Below are 27,491 nucleotides of genomic sequence, written 5' to 3' on the forward strand. Positions count from 1 at the left end.
TTATCTCTAGCCCCACCCCCGGCTCACTTGCTTATAATCTTTGACATTTCTAATACTTGCTAGTTCCGAAGAAGGGTCACTGACCCGATTGTTAACTCTGCTTCTCTTTCCACAGATGCTTCCAGACCTGCTGAGTGGTTCCAGCATTTCTTGTTTTATTATTATTTATTGCACGTGTATAAAGGCTGCCCAGAATGTAAAATACACACTACTTCGCTAAGAATTAATTTCATGCAACAAAAATGTAGAACATGAGCATATGACACACAAATATACTTATGCTAAAAACAACTACACGAAAAGCGCAGTAAAATGTATCTGTTCAGATCATGTACCAAATCGCGTCCTTTTGTATAATGCAGCTAACTGATTATAAACACAGTCTAGTTTATTCATAACATACACAGAGCAGCGCAGCTGTAAGAACACTGCTCGCATGAAGATGTGGCAATGAACCATTGACAACTGTTAGCAACACGGATGCATGTAAGGACTACAGTATTTCGTCGATGCACATTAAGTCGATTTAAAAGAAAATACAACTGTAAAATGAGTTAATATTTTATAAGCTCCTGTCTGATGATTTTGATTGCACACTTCTAAATATACATATTTTGAAGCAGTAGAGTTAATATTTTATAAGCTCCTGTCTGATGATTTTGATTGCACACTTCTAAATATACATATTTTGAAGCAGTACAGCTTTAAGAACAATTGTTGCAGTTATTGGTTGGAACACATTGTGTCGCTGTCTACCAATAAGGAGATGAGACCTGCAAGAGATCTACCCCCTCCGCCGGCAGGGAAACACAGAACAGAGTCGAAGTGAGAGAGATAGGACAGAAAGACGGCGTTTATGTTGTGTGGATGTATTCGGGAAAAAAATGCTGATTGAATTTGTATCTCTCGGTTCAGTATTAACATTTTCATGTACGGTCGACTTGTCTTTTTGGTGACAGAGATTACTATTAGTAATTGACAGAAATTTAAACTTTTTGTAGCAAACTCCGCCCAGAACAATGGCGAATGCAATCAACAGTGCGACGTCTTTCATTTTCCTGCTTTGTGTATCAGACCTCATTTCGGGTCAAATTCGCTACTCGATTCCCGAGGAGCTGGAACATGGGGCCTTTGTTGGGAATATAGCTGAGGATTTAAGCCTAAACGCTCATGAATTATCGACCCGCAAATTTCGAATGGTCTCCAATGACAGGAAGCAATACTTAGAGGTAAATCTGGAAAATGGAATTATATTTGTTTATGAAAGAATCGACAGAGAACAGCTTTGTAGGCAAAGCTCTACCTGTTCCCTTTCGTTTCAAATAACTCTCGACAAACCTCTGGAAATGCATCGCGTTGCAGTGGAAATACTAGATGTAAATGATAATTCCCCTAGTTTTTCAAAGAATGAATATGCCTTACGGATTATTGAGGTAATTGCGCCAGGGACGCGGTTGCCTCTCGAGAGCGCGCACGACCCGGACGTGGGCAAAAATGCAATCAGGACTTACCAGATCAGTCCAAACGAACACTTCAGCCTCAGAGTTCAGACAAGAAATGATGGGAGTAAAAGTGCCGAGCTCTTATTAGAGAAACCCTTGGATCGTGAACAACAGTCAACTATTTATCTTCTCTTGACTGCCATTGACGGTGGGAGTCCCCAAAGATCTGGCACAGCTCGGATTGTCATCACTATTATGGACGCGAATGATAACGCACCTGTATTTGATCATGAAACATATAGGACTAATGTTCTAGAGAACACCCCCAAAGGTACTTTAGTGATAAAAGTCAATGCTGTTGATTTAGATGAAGGTACAAACGCTGAACTAACATATTCTTTCACCAGTCACGCTTCCCAAAAGGCTCGTGACTTGTTCAAATTGGACCCGAGAACTGGAGAGATTAGAGTTGAAGGAGTACTGGATTTTGAAGAATCAAATATGTGTGAGCTTGATGTAGAAGCTATGGATAAAGGTTCCTATGCAATGGCAGCACATGCCAAAGTTATGGTCGGACTAATTGACATGAATGATAACATGCCTGAGATTGAGGTGACGTCGGTATCCAGTACAGTCCCGGAAGATACGCAGCCTGGGACCGTGATAGCTACAATCAGTGTAAGGGATGCCGACTCGGGTGAAAATGGGCAGGTTCAATGTGAAGTTGATATGGATATTCCATTCAAGTTTCAGAAGTCCTTGAGCAACAGCTATAAATTGGTTACAAATAATATTTTGGATCGTGAAACGACCGCACTATACAACATATCAATCTCTGCCCGGGACAGAGGATCTCCTCCGCTTGCAACAAATAAAAATATAATGGTGTCAGTTTCTGATGTCAATGATAATCCTCCAAAATTTACACAGTCCTCATATAATGTGTTTGTGACAGAGAACAATACACCTGGTGCTTCTATATTTGCCGTCACCGCTTTAGATCCAGATTTGGATCAGAATGGACAAGTGTCGTATTTTATGCTGGAAAATCAGATCAAATATATGTCTGCATTTCCTTATATTGCGATTAACTCGAAGAGTGGGAATATTAATGCTCTGCTTTCATTTGACTATGAGCAGCTGAAGAATTTTCAGATCAATGTCCAAGCTCAGGATTCTGGCTCTCCTCCACAAAGCAGCACTGCCATCGTGAACATTATTATCTTGGACCAAAATGACAATGCTCCGATTATTGTTTCACCTTTAGCGTGCAACAGTTCATCAGCCATAGAGATAGTGCGCCAATCCCTATATCCAGGATACTTGGTCACCAAGGTAATCGCAACTGATGCGGATTCTGGGCAGAACATGCGGCTTTCCTTCCAAATGTTGGAAGCCACTGATCCTAGTCTCTTCAGTGTGGGATTACTCTCTGGAGAAATCAGAGCAGCTCGACGTTTCAAGGAGCAAGACGCCACCACACAAAGAGCGGTCATCATGGTGAAGGACAATGGACAGCCAAGCCTCTCCAGCTCGGCCACAATCTTCTTTTCTGTCTTGTCCAATGTTACTGAAAAGCTCTCCGTACAAAGTCACCAACCCAGAAATACTGAGCATTTTTCGGATCTGCATGCTTACTTAATCATTATTTTTGGCTCAACTACCTTTATATTTCTTGTAACCATCATTTTTCTGGTTATGCTGAAGTGCAAACAGGGCAGGAATACAAATCATTGCCATCCCACACGTTGTTGTTGCTGCAGGCGAAGTAATTCAAATGATGTGTTTAATCCGAGAACCGCCCCAAAAGAATTTTTAAATTATCCGGTAGCACGTCAGACGCTTCCCAATTCTGAAAGTTATCATTATACTGTCTGTTTATCTCCAGAATCATCCAGAAGTGATTTCTTGTTCCTAAAACCCTACGAAGCAACTTTACCTCTCAATGATTTAAATGCTCGTGACAGCAGCGTGAGAAAATAACTTTCATACAGAACATAATTGGCAATAATTTACTGTTGTGGTGAGTTGGTCTCTTGTGCGCTACAAGACAACTACATCTATGTACATTCACACCGCCCAAATATGTATAGATAGTAACAGAGATGCCTGTTTGCTTTTTGCCAATGTTCTGAATGCCGTCAGTACAGCATTTTGTGTTAGCATTCACATAAATACCTGGCTGCCTAGTGGTTGAAATTTCCGTTTTGCAATCAATTTTTTACCCTAATGGCTATAAATGTAGCAGACGACAGTGTAAAAGCTTTCTTTTCAAAAACTATGTTTCATTAAAACGTTCGATTTTAGATTTGAATGTGGGAAGAAGTTTGCAGTTTTCAATACATATCGGCTGCTCAATATTATTTTTTCTTCCCAGTTGACTTACATCGCTTTTGCATGGAATACGTTGAAGCAGAAAATAGATCAACCGAATCGTGATTGTTTCCTTCTGCCAATACTTATGCCCTGCCGTCTTGTCAATCGGCGCAACATATGCTTTCTGAACCGATCAGCATGTAACATGAGAGAACTCTTTGACCTGCAATGATCTGATGTCTTTTCGAAACTTCATGGAAACATAAATGTCTTTCTGGAGGCATTTGGAAGAAACGTGTTTAAAATGTTTCAATAGCACATCAACTTTGGAAGGGAATGTGCTGTATGCAAAACTTGCCAACTTTGGAACTTTTTCCTCACCAGAGCTTAAAGGGTTATATACACGAGTGTAGAGAAATTATTGGGGGAATAGTAAGAAATTAGAATTTCAATTGGCAACGGCTGATCAATAATACTATGTAATTAGCAAACCAAAACTTTGCACGTTGTTTAGCCATGGTCTCCAACGAGGATCTCGAACTTTAGCCCGAAGGTGTCGTGCGGCCCGGAACCGTGGCAGTCGGACTCCCAAGCCCCAAGCAACTCAGTCCTGCTTGTGATCACATATATTATTAGTAGTTGCTAGTTTTGTTTCAAGCTTCTTTGGAATTGTGTCCCATTGGTCGATAAAGCTAACTCAAAACATTATTTATGTAAGTACTAGCAACTTGGACATAAATAAAACAATGGAAACGTCGAAGAAAATAATTGTAAAAATTACTATCACACAGACATGACGCTCATATTGGCATGAAGATATTATTTGAACACAACATTCCAACTACGTTTTTCTCTTAAATAAGGTTTTGTCTATCAATCTGCTACTTACTCTGTAAACGTATTATCCTTTCAATTATGTTGATTTTAGAATGCCTTTATATTACCTTAGCCTCTTTATATGGCCTCGTTGTAAATAGGAACATATGACAACGCGGACGGGAAAGGGTTGTCTGCTCAACTGAACATCTACCATACAGTCGTAAGGTTACTAGGCTTCAAGACGCCACTATTCCTTCCCACCGTCAGCCATGCTATCACCCGGGAGAGGCAAATGATCCGCTTTATTACTGGTTAAGCAGAATATCACAGCTGTACTGCGGAGGACACCTCGGAGGGGTCGTGCAGCGAGGCAATATGGGTGGAGCTCAGGAATAGGAAGGGTGCAGTCACGATGTTGGGGGATTTCTACAGGCCTCCCAACAGCCAGCGGGAGGTAGAGGAGCAGATATGTAGACAGATTTTGGAAAGATGTAAAGGTAACAGGGTTATAGTGGTGGGTGATTTTAACTTCCCCGATATTGACTGGGACTCACTTAGTGCGAGGGGCAGAATTTGTAAGGAGCATCCAGGAGGGCTTGTTGAAACAATATGTAGATAGTCCAACTAGGGATGAGGCCATACTGGACCTGGTATTGGGGAATGAGCCTGGCTAGGTGGTCGAAGTTTCAGAAGGGGAGCATTTCGGGAGCAGTGACCATAATTCCATAAGTTTTAAGGTACTTGTGGATAAGGATATGAGTAGTCCTCGGGTGAAGGTGCTAAATTGGGGGAAGGCTAATTATAGCAATATTAGGCAGGAACTGAAGAATTTAGATTGGGGGCGGCTGTTTGAGGGTAAATCAATATCTGACATGTGGGAGTCTTTCAAATATCAGTTGATTAGAATCCAGGACTGGCATGTTCCTGTGAGGAAGAAGGATAAGTTTGGCAAGTTTCGGGAACCTTGGATAACGTGGGATATTGTGAGCCTGAAAAGAAAAAGGAAGCATTCATAAGGGCTGGAAGGCTAGGAACAGATGAGTCCCTTGAGGAATATAAAGACAGTAGGAAGGAACTTAAGCGAGGAGTCAGGAGGGCTAAAAGGGGTCATGAAAAGTCATTGGCAAACAGGATTAAGGAAAATCCCAAGGCTTTTTATACGTATATAAAGAGCAAGAGGGTAACTAGGGAAAGGGTTGGCCCACTCAAGGATAGAGAAGGGAATCTATGTGTGGAGCCAGAGGAAATGGGCGAGGTACTAAATGAATACTTTGCATCAGTATTCACCAATGAGAAGGACTTGGTGGATGATGAGCCTAGGGAAGGGAGTGTAGATAGTCTCAGTCATCTCATTATCAAAATGGAGGAGGTGTTGGGTGTCTTGCAAAGCATTAAGGTAGATAAGTCCCCAGGGACTGATGGAATCTACCCCAGAATACTGAGGGAGGCAAGGGAAGACATTGTTGGGGCCTTGACAGAAATCTTTGCATCCTCATTGGCGACTGGTGAGGAAACAGAGGACTGGAGAATAGCCAATGTTGTTCCGTTGTTTAAGAAGGATAGCAAGGATAATCCAGGAAATTATAGGCCGGTGAGCCTTACGTCAGTGGTAGGCAAATTATTGGAAAGGATTCTTCGGGACAGTAATTACTCCCATTTGGAAACAAACGAACTTATTAGCGAGAGGCAGCATGGTTTTGTGAAGGGGAGGTCGGGTCTCACTAGTTTGATTGAGTTTTTTGAGGAAGTGACAAAGATGATTGATGAAGGAAGGGCAGTGGATGTTATCTATATTGACTTCAGTAAAGCCTTTGACAAGGTCCCTCATGGCAGACTAGTACAAAAGGTGAAGTCACATGGGATCAGAGGGGAGCTGGCAAGATGGATACAGAACTGGCTCTGTCATAGAAAACAGATGGTAGCAGTGGAATGGAGGGATGTGACTAGTGGTGTTCCATAGGGATCAGTGCTGGGACCTTTGCTGTTTGTAGTATCGATAAATGATTTGAAGGAAAATGTAGCTGGTCTGATTAGTAAGTTTGCGGACGACACAAAGGTTGGAGGAGTTGCAGATAGTGATGAGGACTGTCAGAGGATACAGCAGGTTATAGATCGGTTGGAGACCTGGGCGGAAAAATGGCAGATGGAGTTTAATTCGGACAAATGTGAGGTATTGGATTTTGGAAGGCCTAATGCAGGTGGGAAGTATACAGCAAATGACAGAACCCTTAGGAGTATTGACAGACAGAGATATCTGGGCGAACAGGTTCACAGCTCATTGAAAGTGGCAACGCAGGTTGACAAGGTAGTCAAGAAGGCATACGGCATGCTTGCCTTCATCAGTAGGGGCATAGAGTCTAAAAATTGGCAAGTCATGCTGCAGCTGTACAGAACTTTAGTAAGGCCACACTTAGAATATTGCGTGCAATTCTGGTCACCACCCTACCAGAAGGACGCGGAGGCTTTGGAGAGGGTACAGAAGATGTTTACCAGGATATTGCCTGATCTGGAGGACATTAGCTGTGAGGAGTGGTTGGATAAACGCGGATTGTTTTCACTGGAACGACAAGGTGGCGGGGCGACATGATAGAGGTTTACAAAGTTATGAGCGGCATAGAACATTGAACATAGAACATTACAGCGCAGTACAGGCCCTTCGGCCCTCGATGTTGCGCCGACCTGTGAAACCATCTGACCTACACTATTCCATTTTCATCCATATGTCTATCCAATGACCACTTAAATGCCCTTAAAGTTGGCGAGTCTACTACTGTTGCAGGCAGGGCGTTCCACGCCCCTACTACTCTCTGAGTAAAGAAACTACCTCTGACATCTGTCCTATATCTATCACGCCTCAACCTAAAGCTATGTCCCCTCGTGTTTGCCATCACCATCCGTGGAAAAAGACTCTCACTATCCACCCTATCTAACCCTCTGATTATCTTATATGTCTCTATTAAGTCACCTCTCCTCCTCCTTCTCTCTAACGAAAACAACCTCAAGTCCCTCAGCCTTTCCTCGTAAGACCTTCCCTCCATACCAGGCAACATCCTAGTAAATCTCCTCTGCACCCTTTCCAAAGCTTCCACATCCTTCCTATAATGCGGTGACCAGAACTGCATGCAGTACCCCAAGTGCGGCCGCACCAGAGTTTTGTACAGCTGCAGAATGACCTCGTGGCTCCGAAACTCGATCCCCCTACTAATAAAAGCTAACACACCATATGCCTTCTTAACAGCCCTATTAACCTGGGTGGCAACTTTCAGGGATTTATGTACCTGGACATCAAGATCTCTCTGCTCATCTACACTACCAAGAATCTTCCCATTAGCCCAGTACTCTGCATTCCTGTTACTCCTTCCAAAGTGAATCACCTCACACTTTTCCGCATTAAACTCCATTTGCCATCTCTCAGCCCAGCTTCGACAGAGTGGATAGTCAGAAGCTTTTTCCCAGGGTGGAGGAGTCAGTTACTAGGGGACATGGGTTTAAGGTGAGAGGGGCAAAGTTTAGAGGGGATGTGCGAGGAAAGTTCTTTACACAGAGTGTGGTGAGTGCCTGGAACATGCTGCCGGGGGAGGTGGTTGAGGCAAGTACGATAGCAACGTTTAAGAGGCATCTTGACAGATACATGAATGGGATGGGAATAGAGGGATACGGACCCCGGAAGTGCAGAAGGTTTTAGTTTCGGCAGGCATCAAGATCGGCGCAAGCTTGGAGGGCCGAATGGCCTGTTCCTGTGCTGTATTGATCTTTGTTCTTTGTTATACAAATCTGGGCCAGTTTGAGTGAAGCAAATCTCTAAATCTATCAAATTACGTTCAAAAAATCAAAGTGACCATGCGGAACATTTCTTTTCGCCATTCTCGGGTTGTGGATATCGCTGGCAAGGCCTTCATTTATTATCTATGCCTGGTTGCTTTGGTGAACCTTCTTCTTAAACAGCTGTAATCAGTGAGGTGAAGTTGCTCCAACTCTGCATTATTTGTAGCGGTTTAATAAAACTAAATGACCTGCTGAACAGGAAAGCATCAGCAATTAAGAGTCAATTAAGAATTGCTTTGGGAATAGAGTCATATATATATATCAAACCGGGTGAGGACATCAAATGCCGATTGTTCCGAAAATTCAACAGCTTCATTGTCATTATTATTGAAGTAAGATTGTTCAATTAAACGACTTTAAACTCGGAACGATTGTCGTAGTTTTTCTTTGGAATTTTTACGGGGCCTTTGTATCACACTGAATGTGAGGGACATTAAAGTGTACTAGGTGTTCCAGATGGGGCCAAACTAGGCCATACAAAAGGGCACCATTGTTCTGCATGGTTTATGGCGTTTCGTCCTTGCCCTACACCCTCTCTTCGCATTTTTTTTCTCTCGAGTGACTATGCAACATCAAAGAACAAGTGGAATACCCTATGTCCCTGTCCTTCTAAAGAGGCTTGAGGATAGCCCGACCGAATTGCATTACACTACATTTATCGACGTTAAATGACACATACGAGATGCAGACCCATTCAAAAATCGCATCCAGATCAGTTTGCAATCGATTTTTATCATGGAAGTTTCTAACACTAGCTAAGATCTCTTTGATGTCTGTTCAGGAATGTATTTGCACATATTTTCGTCCCTACACATTCTAAGAATTGTTCCCTTTTTGAAAAATCTGAATACTTAAAAGTCGTGGGTGGAATCCTTATTCTTCAAGAATCTAAATTGAGTCTAAAAAAATTTCCAAAATATCCCAGAATGTACGGAGGAGCTGAATAATCAAATACTGCTGCTATTCTTTGCGTTTTATGGATCTGCGTTCTCAACTCTCTTTTCCCCTCTATCCCATTTATTTGCTTATATTTTAGGGAATAAGTGATGCCTTTATTTCTCCGACCAAAATGGGAAGGTTAAAACTTCGCTTAATTGAATTTAATTTGCCATTCATCTTCCCTCTCTGCAAGCCATTTATGTCGTCCTGCCTTTTACTACAAGTAAAACGTGCAAAGAAGTGAGTCAGAATAAATGTATGGATGCTTATGATTTCTCTGCTGGCAGGGATAATAACAAGGCAAACATCTGCTAGTGCAAAGATGAAGAATGTAACTGTAACACAACACAGTTACGTCAGCTGTTCCCAATCTGTGCCAGGATTCTTGTTCACCTGCTCTGAATCTATCAAATATTGAAAACTTCATAGACACGGTATGAGCTCATATGATTCTTCACACGATGAAGCAAACGTACCAACAATGTTATGTGGAATTACTTCCGAAACAGTGGATTTCACAACCTTTAAAAGGCTTGTTGTACCTTTAAAGTCTTTGCCTGTGTTGACACCATTTAGCTGCCCATATATATATTGTCATGGAAGGGTTGTTTTTTTTTCTCTGTTTAAAAACTAAGGTTGGGGGGATGTGGTCAGTATGCCTTTAAGACGGAGGGACGTTTTTATATTCTCTGGGAACAGTGTGTGCGAGCTACAAGCCTGTTCCCATGCAACAGCAAGAGAGATGAGGTTCCATGCCTTATCTTATCAGTTTGACTGTGGGTAAAGACTGACTAAAACTGGCTTGATCTGGCAGACTAGCGAAGCATGCTCTCATTGAAGGAAGGATTTGTGTGCCTCAGCAGACAATCTACATTGGCCTACAGGCTGTGTTTTGCTTAAAGACGAAAAGACACCTGGAAAGAAATCTTTGCATTATTAGTGGTAACAAATTCCTTTTTACTCTCATCTCTAAGAAGTCTGTGCCTCAGGAGTGATTTCTGTTGTTTGTGCTTCTGGAAGTTCTGGAAACTCAATATAGTTTCTACTGATAGACTGCTAATTCAAAATCTAAATAGACCTGCTGTTATACTCCTTGTTGAAAGATATATATGACACATACTGTAGCTGAAGTGCATTGAGCAGATAGTCATTACAGACAGTTCATCAAACTCGCTTTGAGACTTCGAGTGGCATCTGACTATTCGACTTTGGGTCACCTCACTGAACTGGGAAAGTAACCAACCAGGACTTAGAACCCAATTGTTTTATTATTCCTAAGAAAAAGCTCTAATTTGAAACATGATTTTTAAAGCGGTTAACGATTGGTTTTTGAATGTATGTGTGTGTACATGAGGGATAGGAGGAATAAGAAGTTATAAAGTCTTTTTAGAAATAGATATATCTCAGTATTGTTTAAGATTTAGTTTATCAATAAATAGTTAATTTGTTGTTCTTTAAAGATACCTGGTTTGGTGTGTTTTATGCTGGGGGTTTATAAAGTATTTAATTTGGCTAATTTCTAATAGGTGGGAAACTTTACTAATATGCTGTGACCTGTGGAGTAATGGGACTGAATTAACAGTGCATTACTTCCGCCTCGGTCGCAACAATAGGTAACCTCACTCTACAGATTGCTTTCATGCTTTTCGGACCGGGACGCCACGTTTGGCTGTCCGGACGACTTCTTGATGACATCAGCTGGCACATTCTCGATGAACTAGCACATACAGGGAGAAAACGTGCAAGTTGTCATCAACTCCCCAACACCCAACAGCAGAGTTGCTGGCTTCGACCTCCCATGAAGACAGTGGACAGTGCTGAACCGAATCCACACAAGACATGGTTGATAGTGCCAACTGCTCAGTAAAGTGGAAAATAAATCAAAATGCGATTGCGGTTATGAATCGCAGGCCATGGAATAGATCTCATTAACCTGTCCACTAAGGTATGATGCGAGAGGCATCCAATTTCTCCACTGGGCATCTCAGGAGGCCTTCAAACGGATAACCTAACTAGAATCCGATCATAAGCTTTTCCTTTCGTACGAAAGTAGTATCAGTAGCCAACTAATCAAGTTAGTACGTAAACGAATGTGAACTGTAGAAAATGTTGAAAAATCAGAGCTATCAATATCATATGAGATTCTCAATCCGAGCACATTTGCAAATGATTGTGTAGGTCAAAGCTATGGGCACTACATCTGTTAATCGCTGTTTTGGTTGCGCACTACTGACGCACATAGGGGAATGTGTTTTGCTGACTACCGCAATGTTCCCAGAAGCAGTGAAGAGCTCGGGGCTGTTAATCCGCCATTAGGAAATGAAGCTTTTGTACCAACCGTTACTAGGAAAATGCATTTCGTCCGCTGTATCTATCTGACGAGTAATTTTCAATTTAACAACAAGGCAATATAATTTCGAATAACGCATTCATCTATGAGCAAGGACAAGCACGCATCAAACACTTGAGCACGTGTTTTGAGTATCTATTTGTATGCGTACGCATGCAACACGCCATCGCTTTGACGATCAAACTGAAGCGGCATTTAACAGCTGCGTTCCCAACTCTTCTGCAAGATAGCAAAGTATGCAGGGCTGCAAGAATCAATATTATTCAACAACTAGAGTGATAAAATTACCCTACGCGAACTCCTGTCAGAAAACAATAAGTCGAACATTATGCTGACGGTGGTCAAGGAAGCACATTCAGATAGGGTGATCATTTGAACCATACTTTGCAAATCTCAAGCTCTGTGACAAGCCTCCCTACATTCAGCGAGTAACATCACTCATGAGAAGACATGAAAAACTTCTTATGAACCACTCTTCCTTAACGGAAAATATCAGTAACTAGTATTATATCGTTGGTGGCAACACAATGGATATGAACTCATTTAATTTGACCCCTCAGTCCTTGTAAACTACCACCAAACCAATAAAGAACATAGGAAATAGAAGGAGTAGTGGACCATATGTCCCCATGAAACTGCTTCGCCATTCAACACGCTCATGGCTGACGTTCTCCCCCAGCTTCACTTTCCCACCCGCTCCCTATGTCACTTGATCCCCTGAGAGATCAAAACACATCTATCTCAGCTTTGAATATATCCAACACGGAGCATCCACAACCCTCTGGGGCAGAGAGTTCCAATGTCCACAGCATTTTGAGTGAAGAAATTTCTGTTCATCGCAATGCTAAAGGAGGAAACGCTTATTCTGAAGCCATGTCACTGTATTCCTGATTCCTCAGTCAGACGAAACAGTCACTCGGTGTCTACCTTGTCAAGCCCATTCAGAATCCTATCCAACCTCTCTTTCCTCTCCACACCCTTGACCATGCAGCACCTCCCCAGTCCATGCCCATCTATCACGGAAATACATGTTTGAATAACGTATTTGACAATGCCACAATGCCAAAGCTGTGGCTCTTATCGAAGTCACAAATAAAATCCTTTGTGACTGTGACAAAGGTAAACTTCGCATTCTCACCTTTCTGGACCTATTTGCAGCCTTTGATATGGTTGACCTCCCTATCCGACTCCAACACCTGTCCTCCATCGTCCAGGTGTGTTGGACTGTATTTACCAGATTCCATTTTTATCTACCCAGTCATGACTAGAAAATCACCAGCATTGGCTTCCTTTCCTGAGCCTGCATCCTACCCTCTCATGTTCATCATAGAAACATAGAAAATAGGAGCAGGAGTAGGCCATTCGGCCCTTCGAGACTGCTCTGACATTCATTATGATCATGGATGATCATCCAACTCAGTAACATGTTCCCGCTTTCGCCCCATGCCCTTTGATCCCTTTAGACCCAAGAGCTACATCAAACTCCTTCTTGAAAACATACAATGTTTTGGCCTCAACTGCTTTCTGTGGTAGCGAATTCCACAGACTCACTACTCTCTGGCTGAAGAAATTTCTCCTCATCTCAGGCCTGAAAGGTTTACCCTATATCCTTAGACTATGACCCCTGGTTCTGGACTCCCCCACCATCGGGAACATCCTTCCTGCATCTACCCTGTCAAGTCCTGTTTGAATTTTATAGGTTTCTATGAGATCTCCTCTCACTTTTCTGAACTCCAGTGAATATAATCCTAACCGACTCAATCTCTCCTCATACCTCAGTTCCACCATTCCAGGAATCAGTCTGGTAAACCTTCTCTGCACTCCCTCTATAGCAAGAACATCCTTCCTCAGCCAAGGAGACCAAAACTGCACACAATATTCCAGGTGTGGCCTCACCAAGGTCCTGTATAATTGCAGCAAGACATCCCTGTTCCTGTACTCTAATCGTTTTGCTATGAAGGCCAACATAACATTTGCCTTTTTTACCGCCAGTTGCACCTGCATGCTTACCTTCAGTGACTGGTGTACGAGAATACGCAGGTCTCGTTGCATATCCCCCTCTCTCAGTTTATAACCATTCAGATAATAATCTGCCTTCCTGTTTTTGCTACCAAAGTGGATAACCTCACATTTATCTGCATTATACTGCTTCTGTCATGCATATGCCCACTCACTCAACTTGTCCAAATCACCCTTCGTTCTCCTTTGCTGAATTCTAAACTGCTCACAATCCTCAGGTCTGTGGCTTGTTCTGGCGAATTTATATACCTCTTCCTTGGATCTTTTGCTATCTCTAATTTCCCTTGTAAGCCACGGTTTGGCTACCTTTCCCATTTCACTTTTGCGCCAGACAGGAATAAACTATTGTTGCAGTTCATCCATGCACTCTTTGAATGTTTGCCATTGCCTTTCCACCGTCGTCCCTTTAAGTAATGTTTCTCAATCCATCATAGCCAACTCGCGCCTCATACTTTCGTAGTTTCCTTTATTAAGATTCAGGACCCTAGTCTCAGAATCAACTATGTCACTCTCCATCTTGATGAAGAATTCTGTCATATTATGGTCACTCGTCCCCAAGGGGTCTTGCACAACTAGATTGTCAATTATTCCTCTCTCATTACACAATACCCAGTCTAGGATGCCCTGTTCTCTAGTTGGTTCCTCAACGTATTGGTCCAGAAAACCATCCCGTCTACACTCCAAGAATCCCTCCTCGACGGTATTGTAGAGGGTTGTGAATCTTTGGAATTCTCTACCCCAGAGGGCTATTGAGTATGTTTAAAGCAGAGATTGACAGGTTTCTAAATACAAATGACATATGGGGATATGAGGATAGTGTGGTAAAAAGGCATTGAAGTGGATGATCAGCCACGATCATACTGAATGGTGGGGCAGGCTTGATGGGCTGAATGCCCCACTCCTGCTCCTGTGTTCCTATTAACATCTTTTGGCTTTAAAGTTTTGTCCTTTGTTTTTGTCAGACAGTTTGAATACACAAAAGGTCAATCCTTTATCTTCCATGGCCATTTTGGACAATTGTTCACTGTTTAAACTGAAGCTTCATTTTTAAAAACAAAGTCCGTTCTTCGTAACTCTTCAGAGTTAGTCCATGATTGCTCTTTCGTCGCATTTCCGGTGTGCGTGACACTTCCCCAAAAGGGGAAAAACTGAAATTCCTTGTATTTCATTTTTATGTTGTTTGTATTTTTGGGTTTCGAAAGAGGGAAGAAAAAAGTTAAACAGTTTAGGGTTACCCTATTTCACACATTCTTTTAAATCTGCGTTTTGACATGATTTGTTTCTATTTTATCTGGTTGTTATCACAATGCTGTTTGTGGGAGTTTGCTGTGGGCAATAGCTGCTGCGTTTCCTTATTTACAACAGTGACTACAATTTGCAAAGACCTTCATTGGGTGGAAAGTGGTTTTGGACGCCCTGCGGTTATGAAAGGTGCTAGAGAAAAGCAAGCCTTTCTTTGTAGAGAGAAAACGGATAATCTCATGAGAAGACTGCTTAAAAATCAAAAGGGAGTCAAGACATTGTTTCAAAGTCTTGGAAGAGACAGACTGATATTTCTGACAGAAAAGAGAAATACCATGTGTATTTGAAAGTTATCTACAAAAACTTAGTTCGGTTCCTAGAGGTGGGATCTTTAATTTTAGGCACTCAAGAAGCTGGAAGGAAGTTCTTCAATAAATACATAGCTGTTTTTGACCGCTGTTAGATTATTTATTTTGCATTTTAATACTTCAAATCAGGGCTTCTGGGATGCTTTATCTCTTCTAAGACTGACCTCACTATTGCATTTCTAGACCTGGGAGAGCAGAGAGGCAGCGGACCTGTGAGGAATGGAAGTGGAGAGAGGGAGCTATAAATCCAGACCGAGACTCAGGGCCTGGATTTACCAGGGACAGCAGAGAGGCAGCGTACCTGTGAGGAATTCCATCAGAGATTCCACTCTCCCTGAGTGTCTGAGGCATAGCCAGACTGTTTGTAACTTTGGCAGCATATTTGACCCCGAGATGAGCTTCCAGCCACATGTCCATATTATCACTAAGACAGTGTATTTCCACTTCTGTAACATCGCCTGATGCCGGCCCTATCCCGGCAGATTTGTTGCTAAACCTTCAGCCATGCATTTGCTACCTCCTGGGTTGACTATTCCAATACACCCCTGGCCTGCCTCCCATGCTCTACCTTCCAATTTCATTCACAAGTTTTAATTCACTGACTGAGTTCTAACTCACGCCATGTTTCATTAATTCAGTGTCCTCTGCTGGCAGACCTAAATTTCCTCCAGGTTAAGCAAAGTCTCAATTTTAATATTTTTATGCATGTTTTTAAATCTTTATGTGGCCTCACGCCACCCTTTCTCTGGAATGTCATCCAACCCTGCAGACCTCGTAGATATCTGTGCTTCTCCAATTCTGACCTCCTGGGTATCCCGAAATTTAATTGCTCCATCATTGGTGAACGTTCCTTCAACTGGCAAGGCCCTAGGCGCTGGAATTTCCTCCCTAATCCTCTTCACCTCCCTTCTTCTTCTTCATTTTTTAAGAGACTCCTTAAAATCTACCTCATTTACAGAGCGTTTTGCACCTGCTCTGTTTCCTTATTTGGCTCAGTGTAAAACGTTGCTTGTTAACGCTCCTGTGAAACATTGGGACGCTTCATTAAGTTAAAGACGCGATATGAACACTATTTATTGTTGTTGTTTTATTAATATTAAAGCAGGATGAGCAGTTTTCTGCAGTCACCATATTGCTTAAAAAGTTGACACTTATATTTCAGCAATCCGTGTTCTGGCTTGGATATTCAATTCCTAACCTAACATAAACTGTGCAATTGTTTGAAATGAAGTGTCAAACTAAAAGAGTAAGACTGCCCAAAAGAAGTTTCGACTGAAGCCAGATGTTCCCTGATGACAGAAGTGGGTTGGGAAGAAAGGTACTTTGGCAGATGGACATTACGTAACATGATATATGCTTCTTAATAAAGCATAACAACGTTAATCATTTAGAATATTGTTAACGGGAAAAAAAGATTTGAAACATACGAATTTGAAGGGCTTTAGGCATGTAGAGCATGCAATGCATTGCCAACATGTTTTAGAACGCTAATTGCAATGAGGTCTTCATTATTTCGAATAATAGCGCTTTCCCTTCCGATGCAGTTTATATGACTTAAGCGTCCTGTGTCTTTCGAACTGCAGCCTAGGACTGCCTGCTGTTTGCTTGCAGTCCTTTTTGCCACTTTGAAATGGTTGTGCACCCAACATCCTTTGCCAGGAACATTGTAGCTTGTTAAATAATGATTATCACTTACAAACGCTGTAGAAAATACTTTTTAAGCTTTTGCTTTCATAAAACTTGAAGCAAAATATTACAATCGCTGACCTCGAGTTTACCTTGTTAAATAAACTCAGTGACAATGTGTTCCAAAACTTCACCTGACTATTCGAGAATATTTTTCCTGTTTACAACTCATAAAGGAAAAAAAAATGAACCACGATGAAAGGATTTCGTGGAACGGTGTCGTCGTTGCAATAACTTTATGGAAACTGCGGTCGGTGTTTGGTATTTGCGTTTTTAGATCTAAGTAAACATGGGTTAGCGTAAGAGTGGACAAAATTTACATTCCAATATTTTCAAACGATATACGGGGTTCGATTATTTTTTCTTATAGTTTTGCACTGTTTCTATGCATTTATTCTATGTCAAGTATCTAAAAATAGATTGCTGCTAAATTTGTAACCTTTTATTCCACTGATCTGAACACGCTGCAGTTAAACAAGATTAGAGTAATTGGAGTTCCGATGAAGGGTCACTGACCCGAAACGTTAACTCTGCTTCTCTTTCCACAGATGCTGCCAGACCTGCAGAGTGATTCCAGCATTTCTTGTTTTTATTTCAGATTTCCAGCATCCGCAGTATTTTGCTTTTATTTTAGAGTAATAATGCATTTGATTCCTGTGAATAACGACATCATAAATGTTTGTCTGAACATTTACTTTACTAACTTTTCTTTAAAAAAAACATTCTGCAGTACTGTGTGGGTATCTTCTTCTTCTTCTTTGGCCTCCTTGTCTCGAGAGACAATGGGTAAGCGCCAGGAGGTGGTCAGTGGTTTGAGAAGCAGCGCCCGGAGTGGCTATAAAGGCCAATTCTAGAGTGACAGACTCTTGCACAGGTGCTGCAGATGAAATTGGTTGTCGGGGCTGTTACACAGTTGGCTCTCCCCTTGCGCTTCTGTCTTTTTTCCTGCCAACTGCTATGTCTCTTTGACTCACCACACTTTAGCCCCTCATTTATGGCTGGCAGCTGACTCCCACAACTTGTGATCAATGTCACAGGACTTCATGTCGCGTTTGCAGACGTCTTTAAAGCGGAGTCATGGACGGCCGGTGGGTCTGATACCAGTGACGAGCTCGCTGTACAATGTGTCCTTGGGGATCCTGCCATCTTCCATGCAGCTCACATGGCTGAGCCATCTCAAGTGCCGCTGGCTCAGTAGGGTGTATATGCTGGGGATGTTGGCTGCCTCGAGGACTTCTGCATTGGAGATACGGTCCTGCCACCTGATGCCAAGTATTCTCCGGAGGCAGCGAAGATGGAATGAATTGAGACATCCCTCTTGGCTGACATATGTTGTCCAGGCTTCGCTGCCACAGAGCAAGGTACTGAGGACACAGGCTTGATACACTCGGGCTTTTATGTTCTGTGTCAGTGTGCCATTTTCCCACACTCTCTGGGCCAGTCTGGACATAGCAGTGGAAGCCTTGCCCATGCGCTTGTTGATTTCTGCATCGAGAGACAGGTTACAGGTGATAGTTGAGCCTAGGTAGGAGAACTCTTAAACCACTTCCAGAGGGTGGTCGGTAATATTGATGGATGGAGCATTTCTGACGTCCTGTCCCATGATGTTCATTTTGTTGAGGCTGATGGTTAGGCCAAATTCGTTGCAGGCAGCCGCAATCCTGTCGATGAGTCTCTGCAGACAGTCTTCAGTGTGAGATGTTAATGCATACTGTGTGAGTATATATGTGCACGGCAGTGGTGTGTGTGAGTGTGTGTTGGGGTTTTTATCTGTGCACCAGATGCTAGCGAAATGTGTCACTATTGAAGAAGTATGACAATTCGCGATACCAAAGTCACCGTGGGAATTTGACCTGCGTTTACGATTTCACTAGAATTAGCACAGGAATTATTCATAAGTGCTTTGATGATCAAAATTAATTGAACTATAAAAATGCATGTAAGACAAGGAACAATATTTTCAAGTGGTTGAAGCTTTATACATTAAGCTGAAACAATTCAGGGACATTTTGATGGAGTTATGCACTGGCAATTAGAAGGCAAGATTAAACAGTAATAACAATTTTTAAAAATCTCGGCTGTAAATACTCAACTCAGGCTACTGAAAACTTAACCGTCATTTTGCCAGGAATAGAAGCTGAGGCATTGGCACAAGGTATGTAGAGAACTTTATGCAAGAGAGTGATCAGTCACATTAACTGGAGCCCAATAACAACGCTTGGGAAATTGGAGAAGAATCAGTTAGAAACACTTCTCATAACGTCAGTTAGAGTTTCCAGTTTTCAAATCATACTCACTATTATTAACTAAAGCAACAATATATCTAGTTATTTGTCACTATGTATCCCAATCTTGCTTTTATCTCAACATTACACCTCATTTGCTTATTACATTATTACTCGCAAAATCCAGTCACTCACAATATCACAAAATAAAGCAAAGTCTTAAATGCATTTATATCAATTAACAGAGCTGACAAAGGTGGAAACCTAATTGCAGAATAACACGAAGTGTTAATTTGGTGACACATTTTGGGGGTCTTGGAAATAAACAAGCCTCTTTTCAAGCGTGGTTCTTTCCAGTAGATATGTGAACGGACTATGACGAAGTGTTCAAGCCGAACGCGCGAACTATCCAATCTAACTTAGGTAAACAACGGCCAAGGTTAATTGAAGATGCCAGCATGTGACTGATTGTAAATAAATTGACTTCGACTAGTGAAACAAGCTTGCACTTTAAAGATTTGATGCTTCATAAACTGAACAAAATTCTTTTTTGTCCTTCTACAGCAGCTGCTCAGAATGTGTAGTACACACTATTTTGCTAACAATTAACTTCGTAAAATAAAAATGACCTAAATGAGTACCTCGTCCATAATTGAATTTAAAGTAAAGCAACTACTCAAGATCTGCATTATATACAAAATGTATCTTTTTAAGTATACACATGTCAAACCGTGTTAATTTTCGTATAACGCGACTGATTATTGTAAGGTCATTGATGAAAGGTCATCGATCTGAAACACTAACTCTGTTTCTGTCTCCACAGATGCTGCCAGACCTACTGAGCATTTCCTGTACTTTCTGTTTTTAGTTCAGATTTCCGGCATCTGTAGAATTTTGCTTTTATTGAACTGATCATTAACGCTTTCTATTGAACAAACTAAGATGAAATGAAATAAACTTCTGATATGACCTCCTTTTTCCTCAACCGAGGATTCCATCCACCCCCCCCCCCCCCCCCCACTGTGGTTGACAGGGCCCTCAACCGTGTCCGGCCCATTTCCCGCACCTCTACCCTCACCCCTTCCTCTCCATCCCAGAACCGTGACAGGGTTCCCCTTGTCCTCACTTTCCACCTCATCAGCCTCCATATCCAAAGGATCATCCTCCGCCATTTCTGCCACCTCCAGCATGATGCCACTACCAAATGCACCTTCCCCTCCCTTCCTCTGTCAGCATTCTGAAGGGATCATTCCCTCGGCGACACCCTGGTCCACTCCTCCATTACCCCCATCACCTCATCCCCGTCGCATGGCACATTCCCCTGAAATCGCAGGAGGTGTAACACCTGCCCATTTACCTCCTCTCTCCTCACTATACCAGACCCCAAACACTCCTTTCAGGTGCAGCAGCGATTTACTTGTACTTTTTTCATGTTTGTACTTGCTGCTGTTTAATCTTCAGTCCATTAACACCCTATCTGTACTAATGCTTTGTCTTTCAACACACCATTAACATGTTGTTTGCCTTTGCTCCATGACCTTTTGGTCAGCTATGTGGCCTTGTCCAATCTACACCTTCTACCTTGTTATCTCTTGCCCCACCACCGCCTCATTTGTTTATAACCTGTGACATTTCTAATATTTGTCAGTTCCGAAGAAGGGTCACTGACCCGAAACGTTAACTCTGCTTTTATTTCCACAGATGCTGCCAGGCCTGCTGAGTGGTTCCAATATTTCTTGTTTTTATTTCAGATTTCCAGCATCCGCAGTATTTTGCTTTTATATTAACGCTTTCTACATTTTTCAGACGTTGCATTGTGCCGTGTAACAGTGTGTGTACTGTTTTCACGATGTTGTGGCGGTTGAGCATTGACGACTGTTGGTCCCACCGATGTAATAGTAAGGAACTACAACATTCCGGCTCCCTACATAACGTTGATTTAGAATAAAATACAATTGAATAATGAGCTCATATTGTTCTGTACTTTTGTCTGAAGATTTTAATTGCACACTTCTAAATATAAAGTAGTTGAAATATTTTTGATGCAGTCTAGCTTTAGGTACAGTTGCTGCAGTTATTGGTGAAGGCACTTTGTGTCTGTCCACCAATAAGGAGCTGAGACGGTGCGAGAGATCTACCCGCTCCTCCGGCAAGGAAATACAGTGGTGTCGAGAAGAGATACAGACTTTGCCTGCATTTATGCTATGTGTTCAGGAATAGCGCTGATTGAATTTGCATCTTCTGGTTCATTAGATAAAAAGTCGACTTATCTTTTTGGTGTCAGAGATTACAATTATTGACTGAAAGATATTTAGACATTTTGCAACAATGGCGAAAATAGCAGCGGGGCGACTTGTATTTTCCTTCTTTGTGTATCGGTTTCAGGACAAATTCGCTACTCGATTCCGGAGGAGCTGGAGTATGGGGCCGTGGTTGGGAATATAGCCAAGGATTTAAGCCTACACATTCAGGAACTGTCGCCTCGCAAGTTTCGACTGATCTCCGATGACAGGAAGCAATACATGGAGGTAAATCTGGAAAACGGGATTTTATTTGTTAATGAAAGAATCGACAAAGAGCTATGTAGACAAAGCGCTACCTGTTCCCTTTCTTTTCAAATGGCGCTCGATAATCCGCTGGAAATACATCGCGCGCGTTGTAGTGGAGATATTAGACGTAAATGACAATTCACCTAGTTTTTCAAAAGGCGAATTTTCTTTACTGATTACTGAGGTAACTGCGCCAGGTTTAGGTTTCCCTCTTGAGAGTACGCACAATCCGGACGTGGGCACAAATGCTGTCAGAACTTATCAGATCAATTCAAACGAACACTTCGGCATCAAAGTACAGACAGGAAGCGATGGGAATATAATTGCTGAATTGTTATTAGAGAAGCACAGAGGCGCAAGGGGAGAGCCAACTGTGCAACAGCCCCGACAAACAAATTTCTCTGCAGCACCTGTGGAAGAGCCTGTCACTCTAGAATTGGCCTTTATAGCCACTCTAGGCGCTGCTTCACAAACCACTGACCACCTCCAGGAGCGTATCTATTGTCTCTCGAGATAAGGAGGCCCAAAGATGTATTAGAGAAGCCCTTGGACCGTGAGCAACAATCAACATTTCGGCTTGTGCTGACCGCAATTGATGGTGGGATGCCCTATAGAACCGGAAGTGCTCAGATTATCATCACTATTATGGACCGCGAATGATAACGCACCTGTATTTGAATTAGAATTAGAACATTACAGCGCAGTACAGGCCCTTCGGCCCTCGATGTTGCGCCGACCTGTGAAACCATCTGACCTACACTATTCCATTTTCATCCATATGTCTATCCAATGACCACTTAAATGCCCTTAAAGTTGGCGAGTCTACTACTGTTGCAGGCAGGGCGTTCCACGCCCTTGCTACTCTCTGAGTAAAGAAACTACCTCTAACATCTGTCCTATATTTATCACCCCTCAACTTAAAGCTATGTCCCCTCGTGTTTGCCATCACCATCCGAGGAAAAAGACTCTCACTATCCACCCTATCTAACCCACTGATTATCTTATTTGATCATGAAACATATAGGACCAATGTTCTAGAAAACACTCACAGAGGTAAGTTAGTGATAAAAGTCAATAGTTTTGATTTAGATGAAGGTACAAATGCTGAGCTAACATATTCTTTCACTAGTCACACATCGCAAAAGACTCGTGAGCTGTTCAATTTGGACCCCAGAACTGGAGAGATCAGAATTGAAGGAGTACTAGATTTCGAAGAATCAACCATTTATGAGCTTGGCGTAGAAGCTGTGGACAAAGGTCCATATGCAATGGCAGTACGTGCCAATGTTATGGTCGGATTAATTGATGTGAATAATAATGTTCCCGAGATAGAGGTGACGTCGGTATCCAGTACAGTCCCGGAGGATGCGCAGCCTGGGACCGTGATAGCTACAATCAACGTAAGGGATGACGACTCTGGCGATAATGGGCATGTTCAATGTAACGTTGATATGGATACTCCATTTAAGCTTGAGAAGTCTTTGAACAGCAACTATCAATTGGTTACAAATAATGTTTTGGATGGTGAAACGACCGCACAGTACAACATATCAATCTCCGCCTGGGACAGAGGATCGCCTTCTCTTGCAGCAAGTAAGCAGAAACTGGTGTCAGTTTCTGATGCAAATGATAATGTGTCAAAGTTTGCACAGTCCTTGTACAATATGTTTGTGATGGAGAACAATACACCTGGTGCTTCTATATTTTCCGTTAGCACTTTGGATCCAGATTCGGATCAGAATGGGGAAGTATCGTTTTCCATACTGAAAAATCGGCCAGAACATAAATGTGTGTCTTATATAACGATTAACTCGTAGAGCGGGAATATTTACGCGCTACTTTCCTTTGACTATGAACAGATGAAGAATTTCCAGATCAAAGTGCAAGCTCAGGATACTGGAACTCATCCACTGAGCAGCACTGCCATCGTGAATGTTATTATCTTGGACCAAAATGACAATGCTCCTAATATTATTTCACCTTTAGCGCGCAATAGTTCATCAGCCATAGAAGTTGTGCGCCAATCACTATATCCGGGATACTTGATTACCAAGGTAATCGCAACTGATGCGGATTCTGGGCAGAACGTGCGTCTTTCCTTCCAAATTTTGGAAGCCACTGATCCCAGTCATTTCAATGTGGGACTACTGTCTGGAGAAATCGGAGCAGCTAAACGTTTGAAGGAGCAAGACGCCACCACACAAAGAGTGGTCATCATAGTGAAGGACTATGGACAGCCAAGCCTCTCCAGCACGGCCACAATCTTCTTTTCTGTTTTATTCAATGTTACTGAAAAATCTTCCGTACAAAGTCATCAACTCAGACATACTAGACACTTTTTGAACCTGAATGTTTATTTAATCATAATTTTTGTCTCAACTTCCTTGATATTTCTTGCAGCTATCATTTTTCTGATCGTGCTAAAATACAAACAGGATCGGCATGCCAGTTGCTGTTTCTGCAGACGGGGGAATTCGGATAATGTTTTTCATGAGAGAGCTGCCCCAAAATAAATTTTAAATGGGGCTGGACAGACGTTTCCCATTTCTGAAACGTACCACTACACTGTCTGCTTATCTCCAGATTCATCCAAAAGTGATTTCTTGCTCCTAAAATCCTACGAAGCAACTCTACCTGTCAATGATTTGAATGTTCGTACAACAAGCGTGAGGAAATAACGCATAGCAAATTTTGCAATGGGGGTTATTACAGTTTCAGAAAGTTAAACTATTGTGCCCTGCTATTAAAAATTTTCTATCCGAGTGAATCACCGCCCAGACATGCACATATATTAATAGTGATATCTACTTGCTACATGTCTGTGTCCTCAGTAGTACATATTTTATTAAAGTTCGCATAAATGTCTGGCTGTTTAGTGTTTTTTTTTCACTGTCTGTTTTGTTGAAGCTCGTATACGTTTGGAAGCAATATTTTCTCTGTACGACCGTAACTTTAACCGGGAGCAGAGCGAAACATTTCTTTTAATAAACAAGATTCCGTTAAATTATTTTCTTTTAGCTTAAAACGTTGTGAGAAGTTTCTAGTTTTATAATAAATTTCATCCTCTTAAAAATAGTTAGATTTTAATCCTAGATTACATACATGGTTTTGTATTGGAAAAGTTGACATAGAAATGGATAGTTCAAATTAACTTTGATGTTTGCTCCTAGCAAAAAGTAATGTCCTGGGCATTTGATAATTCGCAAGGATCAGGCATTATTTCCCTTGTATATACCAGTCAAATGCAAGGTGAAAGTAGGCAAGCCAAATCGCCATCCAGTTAGTCTCAAATTCCTCTTAGAAACCCTTGCAGGTTGTCAATGATCTCAAACGAACGTTTTAAATTTGCAGTTGTATATCAGCTGGGAACACGTGCGCCATGGTGCTCTTGAAATCTGGCTCCCAAACCAAAACGTGGAATCTCCCTGCTCAGCATAGTGGGGAAAGTCTTTGCTCGAGTCGCTCTGAACAGGCTCCAGAAGCTGGCCGAGCGCGTCTACCCTGAGGCACAGTGTGGCTTTCGTGCAGAGAGATCGACTATTGACATGCTGTTCTCCCTTCGTCAGATACAGGAGAAATGCCGTGAACAACAGATGCCCCTCTACATTGCTTTCATTGATCTCACCAAAGCCTTTGACCTCGTCAGCAGACGTGGTCTCTTCAGACTACTAGAAAAGATCGGATGTCCACCAAAGCTACTAAGTATCATCACCTCATTCCATGACAATATGAAAGGCACAATTCAACATGGTGGCTCCTCATCAGAGCCCTTTCCTATCCTGAGTGGTGTGAAACAGGGCTGTGTTCTCGCACCCACACTTTTTGGGATTTTCTTCTCCCTGCTGCTTTCACATGCGTTCAAATCCTCTGAAGAAGGAATTTTCCTCCACACAAGATCAGGGGGCAGGTTGTTCAACCTTGCCCGTCTAAGAGCGAAGTCCAAAGTACGGAAAGTCCTCATCAGAGAACTCCTCTTTGCTGACGATGCTGCTTTAACATCTCACACTGAAGAATGCCTGCAGAGTCTCATCGACAGGTTTGCGTCTGCCTGCAATGAATTTGGCCTAACCATCAGCCTCAAGAAAACGAACATCATGGGGCAGGATGTCAGAAATGCTCCATCCATCAATATTGGCGACCACGCTCTGGAAGTGGTTCAAGAGTTCACCTACCTAGGCTCAACTATCACCAGTAACCTGTCTCTAGATGCAGAAATCAACAAGCGCATGGGTAAGGCTTCCACTGCTATGTTCAGACTGGCCAAGAGAGTGTGGGAAAATGGCGCACTGACACGGAACACAAAAGTCCGAGTGTATCAGGCCTGTGTCCTCAGTACCTTGCTCTACGGCAGCGAGGCCTGGACAACGTATGCCAGACAAGAGCGACGTCTCAATTCATTCCATCTTCGCTGCCTTCGGAGAATACTTGGCATCAGGTGGCAGGACTATATCTCCAACACAGAAGTCCTTGAAGCGGCCAACATCCCCAGCTTATACACACTACTGAGTCAGCGGCGCTTGAGATGGCTTGGCCATGTGAGCCGCATGGAAGATGGCAGGATCCCCAAAGACACATTGTACAGCGAGCTCGCCACTGGTATCAGACCCACCGGCCGTCCATGTCTCCGTTATAAAGACGTCTGCAAACGCGACATGAAATCGTGTGACATTGATCACAAGTCGTGGGAGTCAGTTGCCAGCATTCGCCAGAGCTGGCGGGCAGCCATAAAGACAGGGCTAAATTGTGGCGAGTCGAAGAGACTTAGTAGTTGGCAGGAAAAAAGACAGAGGCGCAAGGGGTGAGCCAACTGTGCAACAGCCCCAACAATCAAATTTCTCTGCAGCACGTGTGGAAGAGCCTGTCACTCCAGAATTGGCCTTTATAGCCACTCCAGGCGCTGCTTCACAAACCACTGACCACCTCCAGGCGCGTATCCATTGTCTCTCGAGATAAGGAGGCCCAAAAGAATATCAGCTGGGAACAAGTGCGCCATGGTGCTCTTGAAATCTGGCTCCCAAACCCAAGCGACTCAGTTTCGTTCGTGTTTATATTTGCTGTTGTCTGCTTGGCTTGTTTAAATGTTTTGGAACAGCAGAATTTTAAATAGCCCTTTTAGACACTTGCCCCTTTGGTCAGTAAATTCGAAACCTAATGCAAATATTTGTTGATATTAGCAACTTGGATACATACATGGCACGAACGCGACAGGCGAATTGACTCTTTCTGTGCTGTAACCATCCTACGATGCTGGGCGGCACAGTGGCGCAGTGGTTAGCATGTAAACCTCACGGCTCCAGCGACCCACGTTCGGTTTTGCGTACTGCCTGTGCGGAGTTTGCAAGTTCTCCCTGTGATCGCGTGGGTTTCTGCCGGGTGCTCCGGTTTCCTCCCACAACCTAAGACTTGCAGGTTGATATGTATATTGGCCTTTGTAAATTGCCCCAAGTGTAGGTAGGTGGTAGGAGAATTGAGGGAAGATGGGGATGTGGTAGGGAATAAGGGATTAGTGTAGGATTAGTATAAATGGGTGGTTGATGGTTGGCACAGACTTGTTGGCCGAAAGGCCTGTTTCAGTGCTGTATCTTTCTATGATAAGTGCGTGATTTTGATACGCCTCCGTGCGCAACAGTATGACAAAAGCGTAAACATCTCTGTCGGATAAACACAATGAAACATCAAGAAAAGGTTTGCTGGACAGGAAAAAAAAACAC

At 42.6% G+C, this 27,491-nt stretch overlaps 2 protein-coding genes across 2 annotated transcripts in view; both read left to right on the plus strand.

Moving 5' to 3' along the window:
• Positions 1-834: 834 nt before the first annotated feature.
• On the plus strand, positions 835-4,636 carry LOC137375671 (protocadherin-10-like). Its single transcript, XM_068043061.1, has one exon. The coding sequence runs from the start codon at positions 1,020-1,022 to the stop codon at positions 3,423-3,425; it is 2,406 nt and encodes an 801-aa protein (XP_067899162.1). The 5' UTR covers positions 835-1,019; the 3' UTR covers positions 3,426-4,636.
• Positions 4,637-11,844: 7,208 nt separating this feature from the next.
• The window catches only part of LOC137375735 (protocadherin beta-15-like), a 43,063-nt gene continuing 27,416 nt past the window's right edge, over positions 11,845-27,491 (plus strand). The window contains 6 exon segments of the mRNA XM_068043122.1: positions 11,845-11,925; positions 21,547-21,879; positions 21,881-22,113; positions 22,302-22,434; positions 22,436-22,459; positions 22,791-24,446. Of these exon segments, the coding sequence (XP_067899223.1) occupies positions 11,845-11,925; positions 21,547-21,879; positions 21,881-22,113; positions 22,302-22,434; positions 22,436-22,459; positions 22,791-24,446 (2,460 nt within the window).

The sequence above is a fragment of the Heterodontus francisci genome, chromosome 12 (assembly GCF_036365525.1).
Source record: "Heterodontus francisci isolate sHetFra1 chromosome 12, sHetFra1.hap1, whole genome shotgun sequence".
Lineage (NCBI taxonomy): Eukaryota > Metazoa > Chordata > Chondrichthyes > Heterodontiformes > Heterodontidae > Heterodontus > Heterodontus francisci.